A 19,542-nucleotide genomic window follows, 5' to 3' on the forward strand; every position below is an offset into this window, starting at 1 on the left:
CGTAGTCATGGGAGCGGAACACTTCCTTTACTGTAAACCCACGTGATTTGTAAGTGGGGCAGGACATGTTGAGTGACGGATGGCTGTCCCTATGAACAGACAGCCTTATAGGAAGTCACTCTGAGTAGTGTCATGTGATCGGCAATACGATCACATGACTGACTATCGGAATGTAAATAAAATGTTTTTTAAGGGATCTATGATTAGTTTTTTAACACTAGTCCATGAGTGTTTTTACTTTTCAGTTTCTGCTGTTTCTGCGTAGTTTAGAATTTGAAATGATGATGCTTGGTCTTAATTGATTATGTTAATTAATTGATGACATCATTTCCCCTATAAAAAGGGGTAAAATCTGAACACCACATTACCCTTTGACAAAGCTGCCTGGAGCGGCGAAACGCGTAAGGGAACACTGCTCTAGACCATTGGACGTTACTTAAGATAAACCTTACTGGCTCCAAATCCAGGACGACCCATCTTCATGCTACATGTGAACCAGGATCCCGATTCCAATTTGGTCCTACAAGAAATGAATTTCCCAGGATTCATCTAAAGTGGAACACAGTGTGCAGGACATTATAGCGTCATCTTAACCAACTGTGAACCAGAATCCATTCCATAACTAAGGACCTGGATCCGGATCCATGCATTGGAACACTTGATGGGTAATAAACCACATTGGTCTTGGTTTAAATTAGATTGTGTCCGAATACTAATATATGGACCTTTGCCTTATTAAGGTTATTTCTGAGGAGCTCAGTATTTGTCCACAAATTGGTCTATGAGCAATTTTATATTTTATCATCAATTTTATTCATATGCTTGATAAATCAGTATGTTGTAATTAATTAATTTTTTCCAGTATTAGCATCAGTTGTATAAGCGCTGTAATTTATATATTTTTTTGTTATCCTGTGCATACCTGTGGACATAAGAGAAATTACGTTATCAACGGTAAGTTCTTACCATAACGTCTATTTCTCTCTGACAGTTCTTCAACACAGAGAATCGCTGTTGATCCCAACGACGCAGATGTCGGAGTTGGGAATAAGATTAGATACTGAACTGTTGAGAGTTTGTTTTTTCCTGTGGAAAGAGATCTGAGGATCCAGAGTGGGATCAAATTTGCAACAGTGTAAACCCATCAATACATTCCGTTGATGAAGAAGATGGTTGCGGCCTACGAGCCATTCGGTGAGCAGGTCAAATGCCAGAGTGGTTTTTGCGGGACCAGTTGGACATGTGGTCCGGGTCTCACCTGCACATGCACCGGGAAATAATCCTATTTTCCAGGACCAGGATTTCTCTCCTGTGGTGGCTTCACAGTTCTCACCTCCTAGAGGGACGAAGGTTAGGGATCCAGGATTAGTTCCTGGTGTCCATGGATACAAGTCTACGAGGCTGGGGAGCAGTCTTTCCAGGGGAAAAGGTCAAGCTGGGAAGCTTGTCTGCAATAAGCATTCTTGAATTAAGAGCTATTTACAACGGAACATTTTCTTCGCGATCTGCTCGTCTTAATTCTGTCGGACAACTTAACAGCAGTGGCGTAAGTAAGCCGCTAGGGCGGAACGAGGAGCAAAGTGGCAATGGCAGAAGCCGCAAAAGTTTTCCGCTGGTCGGAAAGGCATGTAAACGCTCTATTAGCGGTCTTCGTTCCGGGTGTAGACAACTGAGAAATAGACTTCCTCAGCAGACACGATCTCTATCCAGGAGAGTGGGGTCTTCATCAAGAAGTTTTCACAGTAGTGACAAGTCTTTGGGGAATTCCTCAATTAGACATGATGGCGTCTCTCCTCAACAAGAAACTTCAGGGATATTGTTCCAGGTCAAGGGACACTCAAGCAATAGCAGTGGACGCCCTCGTGACACCGTGGGTGTTTCAGTCGGTCTATGTGTTCCCTCCACTTTCACTCTTTCCGAAGGTGATAAACATAAGAAGAACAAAGGTTCAGGCGATCCTCATTGTTCCGGTCTAGCCAAGGAGGGCTTGGTATCCAGATCTTCAAGACTTACTCATAGAAGATCCCTGGCCTCTTCCTCTACGAGAGGGCCTGTTACAGCAAGGACCGGGCGTGTATCAAGACTTACCGCGGCTGCGTTTGACGGCATGGCGGTTGAACGCCATATCCTAGCCCGAAAGGGTATTTCCGGTGAAGTCATTCCCACATTGCTTCAGGCTAGGAAAGGAGTAACGGCGAAGCTTTACCACCGTATTTGGAGGAAGTATGTGTCTTGGTGTGAATCCAAGAAGGCTCCTACGGAAGAATTTCAGCTGGGTCGTTTTCTCTATTTTTTGCAAGCAGGTGTGGATGCAGGCCTAAAGTTAGGCTCCATTAAAGTGCAGTTTTCGGCCTTATCAATTTTCTTTCAAAAAGAATTGGCCACCCTTCGAGAAGTTCAGACTTGTGAAAGGAGTGCTGCACATCCAACCTCCATTTGTGCCCCCAGTGGCACCATGGGACCCTAACGTGGTGTTGCAGTTTCTTATGTCACACTGGTTGGAACCTTTACGAAAGGTTGAGTTAAAATTTCTCACTTGGAAAGTGGTCATGCTATTGGCCTTGGCGTCCGCAAGGCGGGTGTCGAAATTAGCGGCTTTGTCTCACAAGAGCCCCTATTTGTTCTTCCATGTGGATAGAGCGGAATTGAGAACTCGGCAACAATTTCTGCCAAAAGTGGTTTCTGCGTTTCACATGAACCAACCTATTGTGGTGCCTGTGGCTACTGAAGCCTTGGCTGATTCGAAGTCTCTCGATGTAATCAGAGCTTTGAATATTTATGTTGCCAGAACGGCTCAGATTGGGGAACCAGAGACTCTGTTTATCCTGTATGTTCCCAACAAAATTGGGACTACTGCTACTAAGCCGACTGTTGCACATTGGATATGTGATACGATTCGGCATGCTCATTCTACGGCTGGATTGCCGTTACCGAAGTCGGTGAAGGCCCATTCTACCAGGAAGGTGGGCTCTTCTTGGGCAGATGCCCGAGGAGTCTCGGCGGTTCAACTTTGCCGAGCAACTACTTGGTCAGGTTCAAACACTTTTGATAGGTTCTACAGGTTTGATACCCTGGCTGATGAGGACCTCATGTTTGCTCAATCGGTGCTGCAGAGTCGTCTGCACTCTCCCGCACGGTCTGGAGCTTTGGTATAAACCCATGGTCCTTTTGGAGTCCCCAGCATCCTCTAGGACGTATGAGAAAATAGGATTTTAATACCTACCGGTAAATCCTTTTCTCTTAGTCCGTAGAGGATGCTGGGCGCCCGTCCCAGTGCGTACTGTATCTGCAGCTATTGGTTGTGGTTACACTCATGTGGTGGTTCTTTTCAGTCAAGTCTGTTGCTGACGTTATTCATGCCATGGCATGCGGTATGCTATTATTGGTCGTGTTTAGACACAGGTTGTGTTACATTTTCGGTCAGCATATTGCTGTATATTTTACATGGCGTCGGCTGGTGTTGAATTGAATGCCACGTTCTGCGGCATGTTCGAGGTGTGAGTTGGTATGACACTCACCGTGTTTAAACAATAAATTCTTTCCTTGAAATGTCCGTCTCCCTGGGCACAGTTCTCTAACTGGAGTCTGGAGGAGGGGCATAGAGGGAGGAGCCAGTTCACACCCATTCAAAGTCTTATAGTGTGCCCATGTCTCCTGCGGATCCCGTCTATACCCCATGGTCCTTTTGGAGTCCCCAGCATCCTCTACGGATTAAGAGAAAAGGATTTACCGGTAGGTATTAAAATCCTATTTTTTTTCTTTTAGTGAATTTCATGCTAATGCTGACCAGGCTCTTAGTTCAGCTATGTATTTTACCTTTGTCTACAGTACCTTTTGGTAGGAAATACCTTATTCCACTAGATGGCAATATTTCTCTATATGAGATTCAAGAGCGAAATGCTAAAGGAGATTTCTAACTCTGAAGAAATAAAGCAGGATGACACTCGTGATCATTTCTATAGAATCAGATTTGTATTGAAAGTAGAGTTTATCTAAACAGACATTTTAAGTGGTATAAAATCCACTTTCATAAGGAGTAATATAGTGATTGAAGGTAGAAATTTTTTTATTTTTTTTTTGTCTGGAATTTCAGTGAGAATATATGCCATCATGTTTTATTTTAACATCAGTTGAAATAATTAGTCAATGGAAAATGGGTGAAGCCAGGAAAGATACATAGTGAATTGTCAGTGCTGATTAATTTGTGTTTTCGTTTAAGGATCCTCGGAAAGAAGCTGCCAGTAATGCCTGTGTCCTGGAGGCTCAGTTAAAAGATGTAAGTATTTCAGTCACTGAATCCCCATTAGGTCTGTCTGTACAAGCCTATGTTTGTCATACCACAGTTGATAATAGGTTGATTTGGTAAACATATTGGGTGTAGTATGGTATGCCGGCGGCCGGGCTCCCGGCGACCAGCATACCGGCGCCGGGAGCCCGACCGCCGGCATACTGACACCGTGGCGAGCGCAAAGGAGCCCCTTGCGGGCTCGCTGCACTCGCCACGCTACCGGCGCTGTGGCGCGCTATTTTATTCTCCCTCCAGGGGGGTCGTGGACCCCCACGAGGGAGAATATATGTCGGGGTGTCGGGATTCGGGCGCCCATACGGTATACATTCGGCATACTGAAAACCACCCGAACATATTAGCACTCACAGAAGCTGTAGCTCTGTATATGCTTTCTGACATCTAATTGCATGTATTTTCTGTTACTACAACTAGGTTAGTGTGTGGTCTCGGGGACATCCCTCCTCTGCCCGCTGCTGGTACGAGACGTATAAATAGATGGGGGAGTTACAGGGGATGAGGAATTACAGGAGAACATTCGGTACTGGGGAAGAATTAAATTACTACCATAATGTGATCCTACCTGACATAAGAGGACGCACACAAAATAATAGTGCGCCCTGAGTTTGTATAATGCCTTATTTTCCTTTATCAATGTTTAAGCTTTGTTTTCATTGTGAAATCAGGCACCTGTACTGCTGTATTTGATCATTTACAAGAGTCACCTGGCGGATATAATTTGTGCCCTCGTGTAATGATATTTGGACAGATGGTATCAGCTCTGTTTGCTTTTATAGCCCTATTATAGCCTGTTCTCCCAGTTACCATTAGTCAGCAGCATATGTCTGTCCATCCTCTGATGGGAATTCTGGGTACACGAAACCGATGCTCTGTACAAACACAAGGCATTGCTATTGGTGATCATGTGCCCTGAGCTGTCGGGGCTGCCACTGGTTTGTTTTTTAAACACAACACTACATCCACCTCCTATAACCCAACTATACTGCCTGCTCAGTCTTCATCTGGTGATTAGTGGATGCCCCTGACAACCGATCATTTCTGCAAGCATTGGGTAACCGCACCTTTGTCTTGTTCATTTCCACTACCCCTAAAAGCAAAGCATTACACACATGTATGTATGTACATGTGTGTACATACATACATACATACATACATACATACATGTATGTATACATGTACATCCCCAGGATGATGACATTGCACTCAGGACTGTATCAGTAATTGTTGGAAGCAGGTAAAGCACCTGAGATTAGTGCCCCCATTACCATTGTGACTGGGATTACTAATCTCTAGATTTATTTACCACATGAAGTCACTATTGGATGACATACTGCAGCCCCCCCCCCCAATACCCACACATCCAATTTATGCAGTGTAAATCTCCTCTAGCAGTGGTAATGTCCCTTGACCATGCACCTGCTATATCGCTGACCATACTTTACTTCCGTCTTCTGTCCCCTCCTGCTGTGCAGGCTCTGGAGAAGAACCAGCAGTGGTTGGTGTATGATCAGCAACGTGAGGCTTATGTGCAGGGATTAATGGCTCGCATCTTTGATCTGGAGAAGCAAGTTACCAATGCAAAACAAACTGAAGAAAAAGCAAAAGACAGTAACTCTGATGGTATGCTTTATAGTCTCCTGGACAAATTAATTCCTATGTACTGCTCTTGTCTAAGGGACACACATTCATTTTAATGGCAGCAAAATTTGGTTGCCATGGCAATTAGAAAATACACCCTGATAACCATAGGGGTGGGGTTATCATTGGTGCTGTGGAGTACAGTCAACGCTCACATATAGAGATGGGGAAGGAACCGCAGACATCCACAGAAGCCCGTCCAACCCTCTGTCATATCTCCGCTGCAGGCATTGCGTGCTCCAGGGCACACTAGTGAGAACAGCAAAGTAAAATGAATGGCCCTAGGAGCCACCTGGTCCTTGAGCCCCCTCAGGCAAATCAGTAGTCCTAATGTAAGCATAGGCTGCATAAATTTGTATAGTTGCATGCTTTTTCCACATAGATGTATATTAACAGCATTTAAATGACTCATTCCTATTCTTAGGACAGAAAGTTGCATTCCATCTCTGCATATTCAGTGTGGATTGAACCTAACGCAGGGTACGAGGGGTCATGTGCACATGGTTTCCTGTAATGCCAACCACTATCAGACAGCAAGCTGTGCAATGGCTGATCCTGCTAGATAAAAGCACAAAACATAACTGGAGTCTTTGGGAACTACATTAAACATTTTAAATGTTTACATTGCTTAGAAGGTTTAATGCCTATACAAATACTGGTTATTCTTCCCGCTGTGTACATGGGCTTTAGCCATAGCTAAATGATGCGTTTAACATAAATACTGTAGATCAAATACATCTGTTTATTTTAGGCTTATGCATCAAACCCGAACTCACAAAATTAACCCAGCAATACAAACTACAAATGTTTATTGTATTACATACTGTAATTAGTCATTTCAGCTACAGAAGAGAAACAAAAATATTACGATCGGCTACTACTCACGGCCAAAAAAGATCTTGAAGGAGAACGGCAGATCACAGGCCAGCTAAATTCTGAGCTTTCGGCCATGAGAATGAAATACGAGGATAAGAAGAGAGAGGTTGGAGATTTGTCCACAGCCCTGAAATCCCTGCGAGAAACAGAACGCCAGAGGCGAGATGATGACAGGAAGCTTTATAAAGAAAAAATGCAAAAACTAAAGAATGAACTTGATGTTTATCGAGAGAAGCTGGAAGAAGAAAAGGTGAAAAACGCAGAGCTTTTAAATCAGGTACAGACACCACAGTTCCATACAACAGGGCAAAACTAGCTAAGCCAAATGATATTTGTTAAATGACACTGTATTTTATTTTTTAATGCCTCATCCAAACACTGTACTGTTGTCTGTATTGATAGTATCAGTTACAGGGTTAGAGGAAAGACTGTTTTCTATAATTTTAAGGTAATGGTTCTAAAGTTTTAATTGGAAAGCCCAAAATAAATAAATTCATAGCCCCCAATACATTTTATGGAACACTGTTTTCAATTTTTCCAGTACATTCTGGCAGAACATTTATCATGGGCTACAGAGTTTCAAAGCTATGTACTTATGAGTATGAGATTTCACTCATGTCCGTTCAGGTTGAAAACATAGAAGTCTGTCCCTCTCCTCTTGCTCCCTTGTTTGCTACAATGCTATTGGTCACAGTTACTGTTTATGTTTTGTAGAGTAACATGTAAAGCAAAATGTTTTCCAAATAGTATGACAAATATACATCTCGTCAATTGTGAGTTTGAAGTGGGTGGTATTTTCGCTTGTCTTACTATACTGACCTCTTCTTTTATTATAGGTTGAGTTGATTCAGAAGTCAATATTGAGGCAAAATGAGGATCAAAAGAGGGTGGCTGCATTGGAAGAGCAGGTACTATTTAGAATGGTTTCACATCCTGTTTAGAAATATGGGTGAGATTTATCAATCCATGGAGAGAAGTAAAGTACCAACTAATTAGGTTCTGTCTTTTTCCAGGCTGTGCTGGAATAATGATATAAGCTGATTGGTTGCAATGAGCAACTTCTCCAGTTTATCTCTCTCAAAAATTTGATAAATCTTCCTAATTTCTTAGTTTCTGTTGCCAACTTTCAGTTCAAAACCGTTTACAGAAATTGTCATTTGGCCTTTGATTTTTGATTTTTTTTTAAGAAGAAATTGGTCACACAAAAAAAAAAAAAAACAATAGGAGAGAAAGAAGGAACTCAAGTCAGTAAAGTATTTTTGAGGCCAAGTGACAGGAGGAGGACATAAAAATGGTGGAATTATAAGAGATGGGCTAGGTCATGGTACCAGTTTTTTTGTTTTGTCTTTTAGATTTGTGGTATGAGTGTTTATGAATGGTAGGGAATGTGGTGGTGAGAAGTTGAATATCTGAGTTAGAAGCAGGTATGCAGTGGGTAAGAAGAAGGGCAGAACTTGCAAGGAATTGGGTTGAGAGAGTAGGTTATAGAGAGAGGAATACAGAGACATTACCCTCAGATATGGGTGGTTTTAGTGTAGAAGTTGTTGGTGGGATGTTCTGAGTCTGACTAAGGGGCTATTGTGCTCGGTAGGTGTCGATGACTTTATCTTTGATGTTGATGGCAAAGTCATAAGGGAGAAAAAAGTGTGGGGGTGAAGGGGGGTTAAGAAGTGAGGCAAAGAGGTTTAGAAGAATTGTTGATGTTAAATAAGTGACTTATTGTATGGATAGATTTATTGGACTCCAATTTCACCCAATGGCACGTAGTAGGGTGGGAGTACTTTTTCATGTTTTGGGTCTGTGGTAGCTTTGTTTGAGATTCAGATCCCCAGAAACCGTATTTGGTGGCTGAAACTGAAGCGTGAGGTAGCAAGGGGCACTCTTATAGCAGGACAAGGACATAAGAGCAGTTTGGTTAATTGTTCTTTCTCTTATGTCCTAGAGGATGCTGAGGTCCATATTAGTACCATGGGGTATAGACGGGTCCACCAGGAGGCATTGTCACTTTAAGAGTTTGAGAGTGTGGGCTGGCTCCTCCCTCTATGCCCCTCCTACCAGACTCATTTTAGAAAATGTGCCCAAAGGAGCCGGTCACTGCTAGGGGAGCTCTACAGAGCTTCTTTAGTAAAAGTTTTTTAGAGTTTGTTATTTTACAGGGAGGCTGCTGGCACCAACCTCCCTGCATCGAGGGACTGAGGGGAGGAGCAGTGTCTGCCTTGCGGGGTCTGAGCCACTGTCTCCGCTGACTGGACACTGAGCTCCAGAGGGCAGCATGCCGCCGCCCCCTTGCAGAGCTGAAGATCGGTGGCGAGTGAGACACCAACTTCCCTAGCAAGCGGGGGGCTGGTGTGAAGATGGCGGCATCAGGGTAGGAGTGCAGTCTTACTTGCGCTCCGAAGGCTCAGTGGTACATAGTGTGGCGCTGTGAGGGGCGCCCTGAGCCAGCGCCCGCACCCCACACTGGTCACACAGCCTGTCGGGGTTCAAGGATCTCAGCCAGCATAAATCCTCAGGCCAGTATAATCCTATGAAGAGCGGGAAGACAGCGCCATTATGGGGGCGGAGCTTCTCCTCAGAGCGGCGCCAGCAGCGTTTAGCGCCATTTTCCTGCGTGCACAGCGCTGATCTGGAAAAGCAAGTCCCTCCACAGCAACTCCAGCTATCTCTCACGGTACCAGGGGTTGTAGAAAGGGGGGGGTAGAGGCTGCAAAATGACTGTGAAACCTGTTAAGGTGCACAGTCAGCGCTGATAGGGGTCTTCCTGTATATTAAAAGCGCTGTGTGTGGGTTGGCTCCAATCTCGGTGTCTCTCTTGCCATTCTTGGGGGTGAAACTCTGTCTGCCCTCCCCTGTGTGTGTGTGGAGTGTCTGTGGTCTCCTTTAGCTATGTCCAGGGACACTGTGTCATATGCTGCAAAGGATATGTCATCTCAGGTTGATCCCATTCCATGTAATCAGGATAGCACTGGTTTAGCACAGATACCAGCAAGGGAGCTGGAGTGTTTTTCCTCTATCAGATCTGTGTTTTCTCAGGTTTCTACTAGGGCTGCACAAACTGAATTTTCACCTCCGGCTTTACAGAATTCTATGGCAGTCTGGCCCAGTTCTGTTGCCTCAGGGGACCCACTGTATATTCCCAAACACCTCTTTCTTGCACAGATTAGACAAGACAGCATTAATACCGATTCTGGCACTGCAGATGGTGATGGGGATGTGTTGGGAGCGGCATCTCTCACAAATAAGGTGCAGTTGATGATACAACACCTGAGCAGGTTGAGGAGGCTTCCTTCACTGATGGGAAAACCCTGCTAACCTTCCCTGCGTCAAAAGTATTAAATGCTATATTTGAAAAAGCATGGGTAAATCCTGCAATAATATTCAGGATCCCTAAGAGGATCCAGGTGGTTTTTCCTTTCCCTGTGGAGGATAGGACAGAATGTGAAACCTGCCCGGTGTCTGAGCCGGCTGATCGTAAAATTGATAATGCGCTCAGTTCAATGTGCATGGCTTCCGGGGCAGTGTCACATCCCACTATTTCCAGTGCATGCATTGCCAAGTCTATAGTAAAGTGGTCAGGAAGATTTGGATATAAAGGACAAAAATTGTTAAATTGTTTTAACGTAACATTCAGGATTCGGCAGGTTTTCTGGCTGAATCCATGAATGACCTGGATTCCATGACTGCGGGGATTTCTTCCATGTCTGTCTCAGCTCATCGAGGACTGTGGCTGCGCCAGTGGTCTGCCAACGTGGAATCCTGGAAAAGTATGGAGACCCTACCCTACACAAATCAGGCTCTCTTTGGGGAAGCGTTAGATGCGTGGATTTCCACGACTACAATGGGTAAGTCACCTTTTCTTCCCTCAGCTGTTCCTGCTACGAAGAGACCCTTTTGTTCAACTACATCACAGCCCTTTCGGACTGCCAAGCCCAGAAAGGCCAGACCGTCAAAAGGTCGGCCCAAGTCCAAGAAACCTGCTGCTGCGGTTTCCCAGGAATAGAAACCTGTTTCAGGTACACCAAAGTCCTCCGATTGACTGTGGACTGCATGCTCCGGAAGTGCGGCCGGTGGGGGCGACTCTCAGGCATTTCAGTCACGTCTGGGTGTCGTCCGGCCTGGATACCTGGGTACAAAGAAGAAAAATTGTGGCAGAGATCAGTTTACCTAGGTGCACTCTACCCCCTTAATAAATCTAATCTATAATGTTTTCACTTTAATTCTTTTTACATTTGTTTTTTTTTTTACAAACATAAGGTACCAATACCCACATGGAATGTCATCCTTTATTCATAATATCCCATATAGTATTATAATGGCCTGAATATTAGGCCATACAAAGCAAAATATTAAAAAAAAGTTTATAGAAATAGAAAAACGTGAAAAGAAGAAATGTTTATTAGACAGGTTTCTGTCTTGTGTGAAAATAAGAATAAAATAAAATTCTTAAAACCAAATCGTGTGCCGCCTATTATATTTTGTATATTTGGTATCACTCCTATGATGAGTGTAAGTGTTCTAAGCTCCAATCATTTGTATGTATGCACCTGATAAATATCAGTGTGCTGCTCTAGTATTAAACTTTATCTGAATAATATATTCATTCCAAATGTACCGCACTTGAGTTACATATGGCAGTGTGAAAAAGAAATGAATATGAAAAATAACAATTTTTGTCCAGGTTTCAATGTTGACACTGTGTCTGCTAGTATTTATTTATAAACAGTGTTATGTTTCAATCTCCCATTACTTTGTGTATATTGTTGACACTGTATCAACTAATTCCTCTGACAGTAATGAATTTCAATTACATACTGCTCTATGTGCTGCAACTGGCAACAAATGTTGCTATTATATGTCAGTATGAATTCTTGGCAGTCTGCCAGTCTTCCTATACTGCACAGATATAAGGTTGTGATTTCTTCTTGCTCTTTAACCATAAATAATATATATATTGAAGTGTTCCCCCTCAGTGAGGTGATATCAATAACTGCTTCTTATAACCAGGATGAGTACTGGGGATTGAAATTCACAAATCCCCTCCTTTCCCACTATTTACGTGGATTCAATAATTTATATCCCGCAGTTATATTCTGCATGCATATGTGGGGATGAGGGTTACAATAGGCTGTTAATCCATGCTGAGTCACACCAGCACTCAACGGACTATGTCTGAGAGTATAATGTAGTTAGTATAGAGGTGGGTTTGCTTTCTTATATATGAAGCCCACCAATTGGCATACTCCGCATAGTTTGTTATATATTTAAAAAAAGATACACATTTCTGACAACCTAAATGTAATCATATAATCCTCCTGCCCTCCTCCTATAATCACATATCATTGTGCATAACAATCTCCGGGTAACACTTCTTTTAAGTATATATTTTCCCAAGGTACAAAGCTATCACATGAATGTACGGTACCATAGGTAGATCAATTAGGAGCTTAGAGAACAATACATTAACATTAGCGGCGCACGGCTAAACCAATGCGCATTTCGCTCTTTGTTAGAGCTTCTTCTGCGACGCTAATGTTAATGTATTGTTCTCTAAGCTCCTAATTGATCTACCTATGTACCGTACATTCATGTGATAGCTTTGTACCTTGGGAAAATATATACTGCGGGATATAAATTATTGAATCCACGTAAATAGTGGGAAAGGAGGGGATTTGTGAATTTCAATCCCCAGTACTCATCCTGGTTATAAGAAGCAGTTATTGATATCACCTCACTGAGGGGGAACACTTCAATATATATTTCTCTATCGTCCTAAGTGGATGCTGGGGTTCCTGAAAGGACCATGGGGAATAGCGGCTCCGCAGGAGACAGGGCACAAAAAAGTAAAGCTTTTACCAGATCAGGTGGTGTGCACTGGCTCCTCCCCCTATGACCCTCCTCCAGACTCCAGTTAGATTTTGTGCCCGAACGAGAAGGGTGCAATCTAGGTGGCTCTCCTAAAGAGCTGCTTAGAGAAAGTTTAGCTTAGGTTTTTTACTTTACAGTGAGTCCTGCTGGCAACAGGATCACTGCAACGAGGGACTTAGGGGAGAAGTAGTGAACTCACCTGCGTGCAGAGTGGATTTGCTGCTTGGCTACTGGACACTAGCTCCAGAGGGACGATCACAGGTACAGCCTGGATGGTCACCGGAGCCGCGCCGCCGGCCCCCTTGCAGACGCTGAAGAGAGAAGAGGTCCAAAATCGGCGGCTGAAGACTCCTGAGTCTTCATAAAGGTAGCGCACAGCACTGCAGCTGTGCGCCATTTTCCTCTCAGCACACTTCACACAACAGTCACTGAGGGTGCAGAGCGCTGGGGGGGGCGCTCTGAGAGGCAAATAAAAACCTTATTAGAGGCAAAAAATACCTCACATATAGCCCACAGAGGCTATATGGAGATATTTAACCCCTGCCTAACTTCAAAAATAGCGGGAGACGAGCCCGCCGTAAAAGGGGCGGGGCCTATCTCCTCAGCACACAGCGCCATTTTCTCTCACAGAAAAGCTGGAGAGAAGGCTCCCAGGCTCTCCCCTGCACTGCACTACAGAAACAGGGTTAAAACAGAGAGGGGGGGCACTGATTTTGGCGATATTGTATATATATAAAAGATGCTATAAGGGAGAAACACTTATATAAGGTTGTCCCTATATAATTATAGCGTTTTGGTGTGTGCTGGCAGACTCTCCCTCTGTCTCCCCAAAGGGCTAGTGGGTCCTGTCCTCTGTCAGAGCATTCCCGGTGTGTGTGCTGTGTGTCGGCACGTGTGTGTCGACATGTATGAGGACGATGTTGGTGAGGAGGCGGAGAAATTGCCTGTAATGGTGATGTCACTCTCTAGGGAGTCGACACCGGAATGGATGGCTTATTTAGAGAATTACGTGAGAATGTCAACACGCTGCAAGGTCGGTTGACGACATGAGACGGCCGACAATCTATTAGGACCGGTCCAGGCGGCTCAGAAACACCGTCAGGGGTTTTAAAAACGCCCATTTACCTCAGTCGGTCGACACAGACACAGACACGGACACTGAATACAGTGTCGACGGTGAATAAACAAACGTATTTCTCATTAGGGCCACACGTTAAGGGCAATGAAGGAGGTGTTACGTGTTTCTGATACTACAAGTACCACAAGAAAGGGTATTATGTGGGAGTGGAAAAAACTACCTGTAGTTTTTCCTGAATCAGATAAAATAAAATGAAGTGTGTGATGATGCGTAGGGTTACCCCGATAGCAAATATTGGCGTTATACCCTTTCCCGCCAGAAATTAGGGTACGTTGGGAAACACCCCTTAGGGTGATAAGGCGCTCACACGCTTATCAAGTGGCGTTACCGTCTCCAGATACGGCCGCCCTCAAGGAGCCAGCTGATAGGAAGCTGGAAAAATATCCTAAAAAGTATATACACACATACGGTGGTTATACTGCGACCAGCGATCGCCATCAGCCTGGAGATGCAGTGCTGGGTTGGCTTGGTCGGATTCCCTGACTGAAAATATTTTATTCATGTAGAGCATTTAATAGGATGCATTCTATATATATGTATGTGAGATGCACAGAGGGATATTTGCTCTCTGGCATCAAGATAAGTGCGTTGTCCATATCTCCCAGAAGATGTCAGGGACACGACAGTGGTCAGGTGATACAGATCCCATACGGCAGATGGAAGTATTGCTGTATAAAGGGAAGGAGTTATTTGGGGGTCGGTCCATCGGACCTGGGGACCACAGCAACAGCTGGGAAATCCAACCTTTTTTACCCCAAGTTACATCTCAGCTAAAAAAGACACCGTCTTTTCAGCCTCAATCTTTCCTTTCCCATGAGGGCATGCAGGCAAAAGGCCAGTCATATCTGCCCAGACATAGAGGTAAGGGAAGTAGACTGCAGCAGGCAGCCCTTTCCCAGGAAAAGAAGCCCTCCACCGCGTCTGCCAAGTCCTCAGCATGACGCTGGGACCGTGCAAGCGGACTCAAGGTGGGGGGGTAGTCTCAAGAGTCTCAGGGCGCAGTGGGATCACTCGCAAGTTGACCCCTAGATCGTACGAGTATTATCCCAGGGGTAAAGATTGGAGAGTCGAGACATCTTCTCCTCGCAGGTTCCTGAAGTCTGCTTTACCAACGGCTCCCTCCGACAGGGAGGCAGCATTGGAAACAATTCACAAGCGGTATATCCAGCAGGTGATAATCAAAGTACCCCTCCTACGACAAGGAAAAGGGTATTATTTTTCCACACTATATTGTGGTACTGAAGCCAGACGGCTTGGTGACACATAGTCTAAATCTAAAATGTTTTGAACACTTACATAAAAGGTTCAAATCGAGATAAAGTCACTCAGAGCAGTGATAGCGAACCGGAAAAAAGGGGACTATATGGTGTCCCTGGACATCAAGGATTACCTCCATGTCCAAATTTTGTCCTTCTCATCAAGGGTACCTCTGGTTCGTGGTACAGAACTGTCAATATCAGTTTCAGACGATGCCGTTTGAATTATCCACGGCACCCCGGGCCTTTTTACCAAGGTAATGGCCGAAAAGATGTTTCTTCAAAGAAAAAAGGCATCTAAATTATCCCTTACTTGCACGACCTAAAAAGGGCAAGTTCCAGAGAACAGTTGGAGGTCGGAAGAGCACTATCTAAAGTAGTTCTTCGACGGCACGACTGGATTCTAAATATTCCAAGAATCGCAGCTGTTTTCCGACGATACGTCTGCTGTTCCTAGGGATGATTCTGGACACGGTTCAGAAAAAGGTTTTTCTTCCCGAGGAAAAAGCCAAGGAGTTATCCGACCTGTCAGGAACCTCCTAAAACCAGGAAAGGTGTCTGTACATCAATGCACAAGAGTCCTGGGAAAAATGGTGGCTTTTTACGAAGCAATTCCATTCGGCAGATTCCATGCAAGAATTTTCCAAAGGGATCTGTTGGACAAATGGTCAGGGTCGCATCCTCAGATGCACCTGCGAATAACCCTGTCGCCAAGGACAAGGGTATATCTTCTGTGGTGGTTGCAAAAGGCTCATCTATTGGAGGGCCGCAGATTCGGCATACAGGATTTGATCCTGGTGACCACGGACGCCAGCCTGAGAGGTTGGGGAGCAGTCACACAAGGAAGAAACTTCCAGGGGGTATGGACGAACCTGGAAAAGTCTCTTCACATAAACATTCTGGTACTAAGAGCAATCTAAAATGCTCTAAGCCAGGCGGAACCACTCCTGCAAGGAAAACCGGTGTTGATTCAGTCGGACAACATCACGGCGGTCGCCCATGTAAACAGACAGGGCGGCACAAGAAGCAGGAGTGCAATGGCAGAAGCTGCCAAGATTCTTCGCTGGGCGGAGAATCACGTAATAGCACTGTCAGCAGTGTTCTTCCCGGGCGTGGACAACTGGGAAGCAGACTTCCTCAGCAGACACGATATTCACCCGGGAGAGGGGGGTCTTCATCCAGAAGTCTTCCACATGCTAATAAACTGTTGGGAAAGACCAATGGTAGACATGATGGCGTCTCGCCTCAACAAGAAACTGGACAAGTATTGCGCCAGGTCAAGAGATCCACAGGCAATAGCTGTGGACGCACTGGTAACACCTTGGGTGTACAAATCAGTATATGTGTTTCCTCCTCTGCCTCTCATACCAAAGGTATTGAAGATTATACGGTGAGGAGGAGTAAGAACAATACTAGTGGCTCCGGATTGGCCAAGAAGGACTTGGTACCCGGAACTTCAAGAGTTGGTCACGGACGACCCGTGCCCTCTACTTCTGAGAAGGGACCTGCTACAACAGGGTCCCTGTCTCTTTCAAGACTTACCGCGGCTGCGTTTGACGGCATGGCGGTTGAACGCCAGATCCTAAAAGGGAAAGGCATTCCAGAAGAAGTCATTCCTACCTTGATTAAGGCAAGGAAGGAAGTCACCGCGAAACATTATCACCGCATTTGGCGAAAATATGTCGCGTGGTGCGAGGATCGGAGTGTTCCGACGGAGGAATTTCAACTGGGTCGTTTCCTACATTTCCTACAATCAGGATTGTCTATGGGTCTCAAATTGAGATCTATTAAGGTTCAAATTTCGGCCCTGTCAATATTCTTCCAAAAAGAATTGGCCTCAGTTCCTGAGGTACAGACTTTTGTTAAAGGAGTACTGCATATACAGCCTCCTGTGGTGCCTCCGGTGGCACCGTGGGATCTAAATGTAGTTTTAGATTTCCTCAAATCCCATTGGTTTGAACCATTGAAAAAGGTGGATTTTAAATATCTCACATGGAAAGTGACTATGTTACTGGCCCTGGCTTCCGCCAGGAGAGTATCTAAATTGGCGGCTTTATCTTATAAAAGCCCTTATCTAATCTTCCATTCGGATAGGGCAGAACTGAGGACTCGTCCGCATTTTCTCCCTAAGGTGGTATCAGCGTTTCACCTGAACCAACCTATTGTGGTGCCTGCGGCCACTGGCGACTTGGAGGACTCCAAGTTGTTGGACGTTGTCAGAGCCTTAAAAATATACATTTCAAGGACGGCTGAAGTCAGAAAATCTGACTCGCTGTTGATACTATATGCACCCAACAAGTTGGGTGCCCCTGCTTCTAAGCAGACGATTGCTCGTTGGATTTGTAACACAATTCAACTTGCTCATTCTGTGGCAGGCCTGCCACAGCCTAAATCTGTTAAGGCCCATTCCACAAGGAAGGTGGGCTCATCTTGGGCGGCTGCCCGAGGGGTCTCGGCATTACAATTCTGTCGAGCAGCTACGTGGTCGGGGGAAAACACGTTTGTAAAATTCTACAAATTTGATACCCTGGCAAAAGAGGACTTGGAATTCTCTCATTCGGTGCTGCAGAGTCATCCGCACTCTCCCGCCCGTTTGGGAGCTTTGGTATAATCCCCATGGTCCTTTCAGGAACCCCAGCATCCACTTAGGACGATAGAGAAAATAAGAATTTACTTACCGATAATTCTATTTCTCGGAGTCCGTAGTGGATGCTGGGCGCCCATCCCAAGTGCGGATTATCTGCAATACTGTACATAAGTATTGTTAACAAATTCGGGTTATATTGTTAAGGAGCCATCTTTAAGAGGCTCTTTCTGTTATCATACTGTTAACTGGGTTTAGATCACAAGTTGTACGGTGTGATTGGTGTGGCTGGTATGAGTCTTACCCGGGATTCAAATTGCCTCCCTTATTGTGTACGCTCGTCCGGGCACAGTACCTAACTGGAGTCTGGAGGAGGGTCATAGGGGGAGGAGCCAGTGCACACCACCTGATCTGGTAAAAGCTTTACTTTTTTGTGCCCTGTCTCCTGCGGAGCCGCTATTCCCCATGGTCCTTTCAGGAACCCCAGCATCCACTACGGACTCCGAGAAATAGAATTATCGGTAAGTAAATTCTTATTATTATTTATGGTTAAAGAGCAAGAAGCAATCACAACCTTATATCTGTGCAGTATAGGAAGACTGGCAGACTGCCAAGAATTCATACTGACATATAATAGCAACATTTGTTGCCAGTTGCAGCACATAGAGCAGTATGTAATTGAAATTCATTACTGTCAGAGGAATTAGTTGATACAGTGTCAACAATATACACAAAGTAATGGGAGATTGAAACATAACACTGTTTATAAATAAATACTAGCAGACAGTGTGTCAACATTGAAACCTGGACAAAAATTGTTATTTTTCATATTCATTTCTTTTTCACACTGCCATATGTAACTCAAGTGCGGTACATTTGGAATGAATATATTATTCAGATAAAGTTTAATACTAGAGCAGCACACTGATATTTATCAGGTGCATACATACAAATGATTGGAGCTTAGAACACTTACACTCATCATAGGAGTGATACCAAATATACAAGATATAATAGGCGGCACACAATTTGGTTTTAAGCATTTTATTTTATTCTTATTTTCACACAAGACAGAAACCTGTCTAATAAACATTTCTTCTTTTCACGTTTTTCTATTTCTATACACTTTTTTTAATATTTCGCTTTGTATGGCCTAATATTCAGGCCATTATAATACTATATGGGATATTATGAATAAAGGATGACATTCCATGTGGGTATTGGTACCTTATGTTTGTAAAAAAACACAAAAATTTAAAAATAATTAAAGTGAAAACATTATAGATTAGATTTATTAAGGGGGTAGAGTGCACCTAGGTAAACTGATCTCTGCCACAATTTTTCTTCTTTGTATACATTTTCAGATCAGCAGGTAGCACCAGCGTCAAAATTATCTGAATATTCAATGGAAACTTAACGCTTAACCCCTTATATTAACATTCATTCATCTACTATTCGTTCTGGTGCGGGATTCTCTCTCTCAAATCTGGATACCTGGGTGAAAGATATTGTATCCCAGGGGTAAAGACTGGAATTTCAAAATCTCATGCCTCACTGATTTTTCAAATCAGGTTTGCCAGCTTTGCTGGCAGACAAGGCTATCCTGCAGGAAGCCATCCTGAAGTTGGGGGCACAGGTTTTTGTACCAGTACCACCTCTTCTGCAAGACAAAGGTTACTCTTCGAACCGTTTCGTGGTACCGAAACCGGATAGTTCGGTCAGACCCATTCTGAATTTAAAATCACTAAACCCCTCTCTGAGGGAGTTCATATTCAAAATGGAGTCTCTAAGGGCGATGTTGTCAGGTCTGGAAAAGGGGGAATCCCTGGATATCAAGGATGCATACCTCCACATTCTGATTTGTCCGCCACATATCGGC

At 44.3% G+C, this 19,542-nt stretch overlaps 1 protein-coding gene across 6 annotated transcripts in view; it reads left to right on the forward strand.

Annotated features, from left to right (window-relative positions):
• Positions 1-19,542, forward strand: part of CEP55 (centrosomal protein 55) — a 222,931-nt gene that overhangs the window by 185,620 nt on the left and 17,769 nt on the right. For all 6 annotated transcript variants that reach the window (XM_063962074.1, XM_063962075.1, XM_063962073.1 and 3 more), the window contains 4 exons: positions 4,220-4,276; positions 5,779-5,926; positions 6,778-7,097; positions 7,657-7,728. In XM_063962074.1, the coding sequence (XP_063818144.1) occupies positions 4,220-4,276; positions 5,779-5,926; positions 6,778-7,097; positions 7,657-7,728 (597 nt within the window). The remainder of the gene's footprint in view (positions 1-4,219; positions 4,277-5,778; positions 5,927-6,777; positions 7,098-7,656; positions 7,729-19,542) is intronic.

This window comes from Pseudophryne corroboree, chromosome 3, assembly GCF_028390025.1.
Source record: "Pseudophryne corroboree isolate aPseCor3 chromosome 3, aPseCor3.hap2, whole genome shotgun sequence".
NCBI lineage: Eukaryota > Metazoa > Chordata > Amphibia > Anura > Myobatrachidae > Pseudophryne > Pseudophryne corroboree.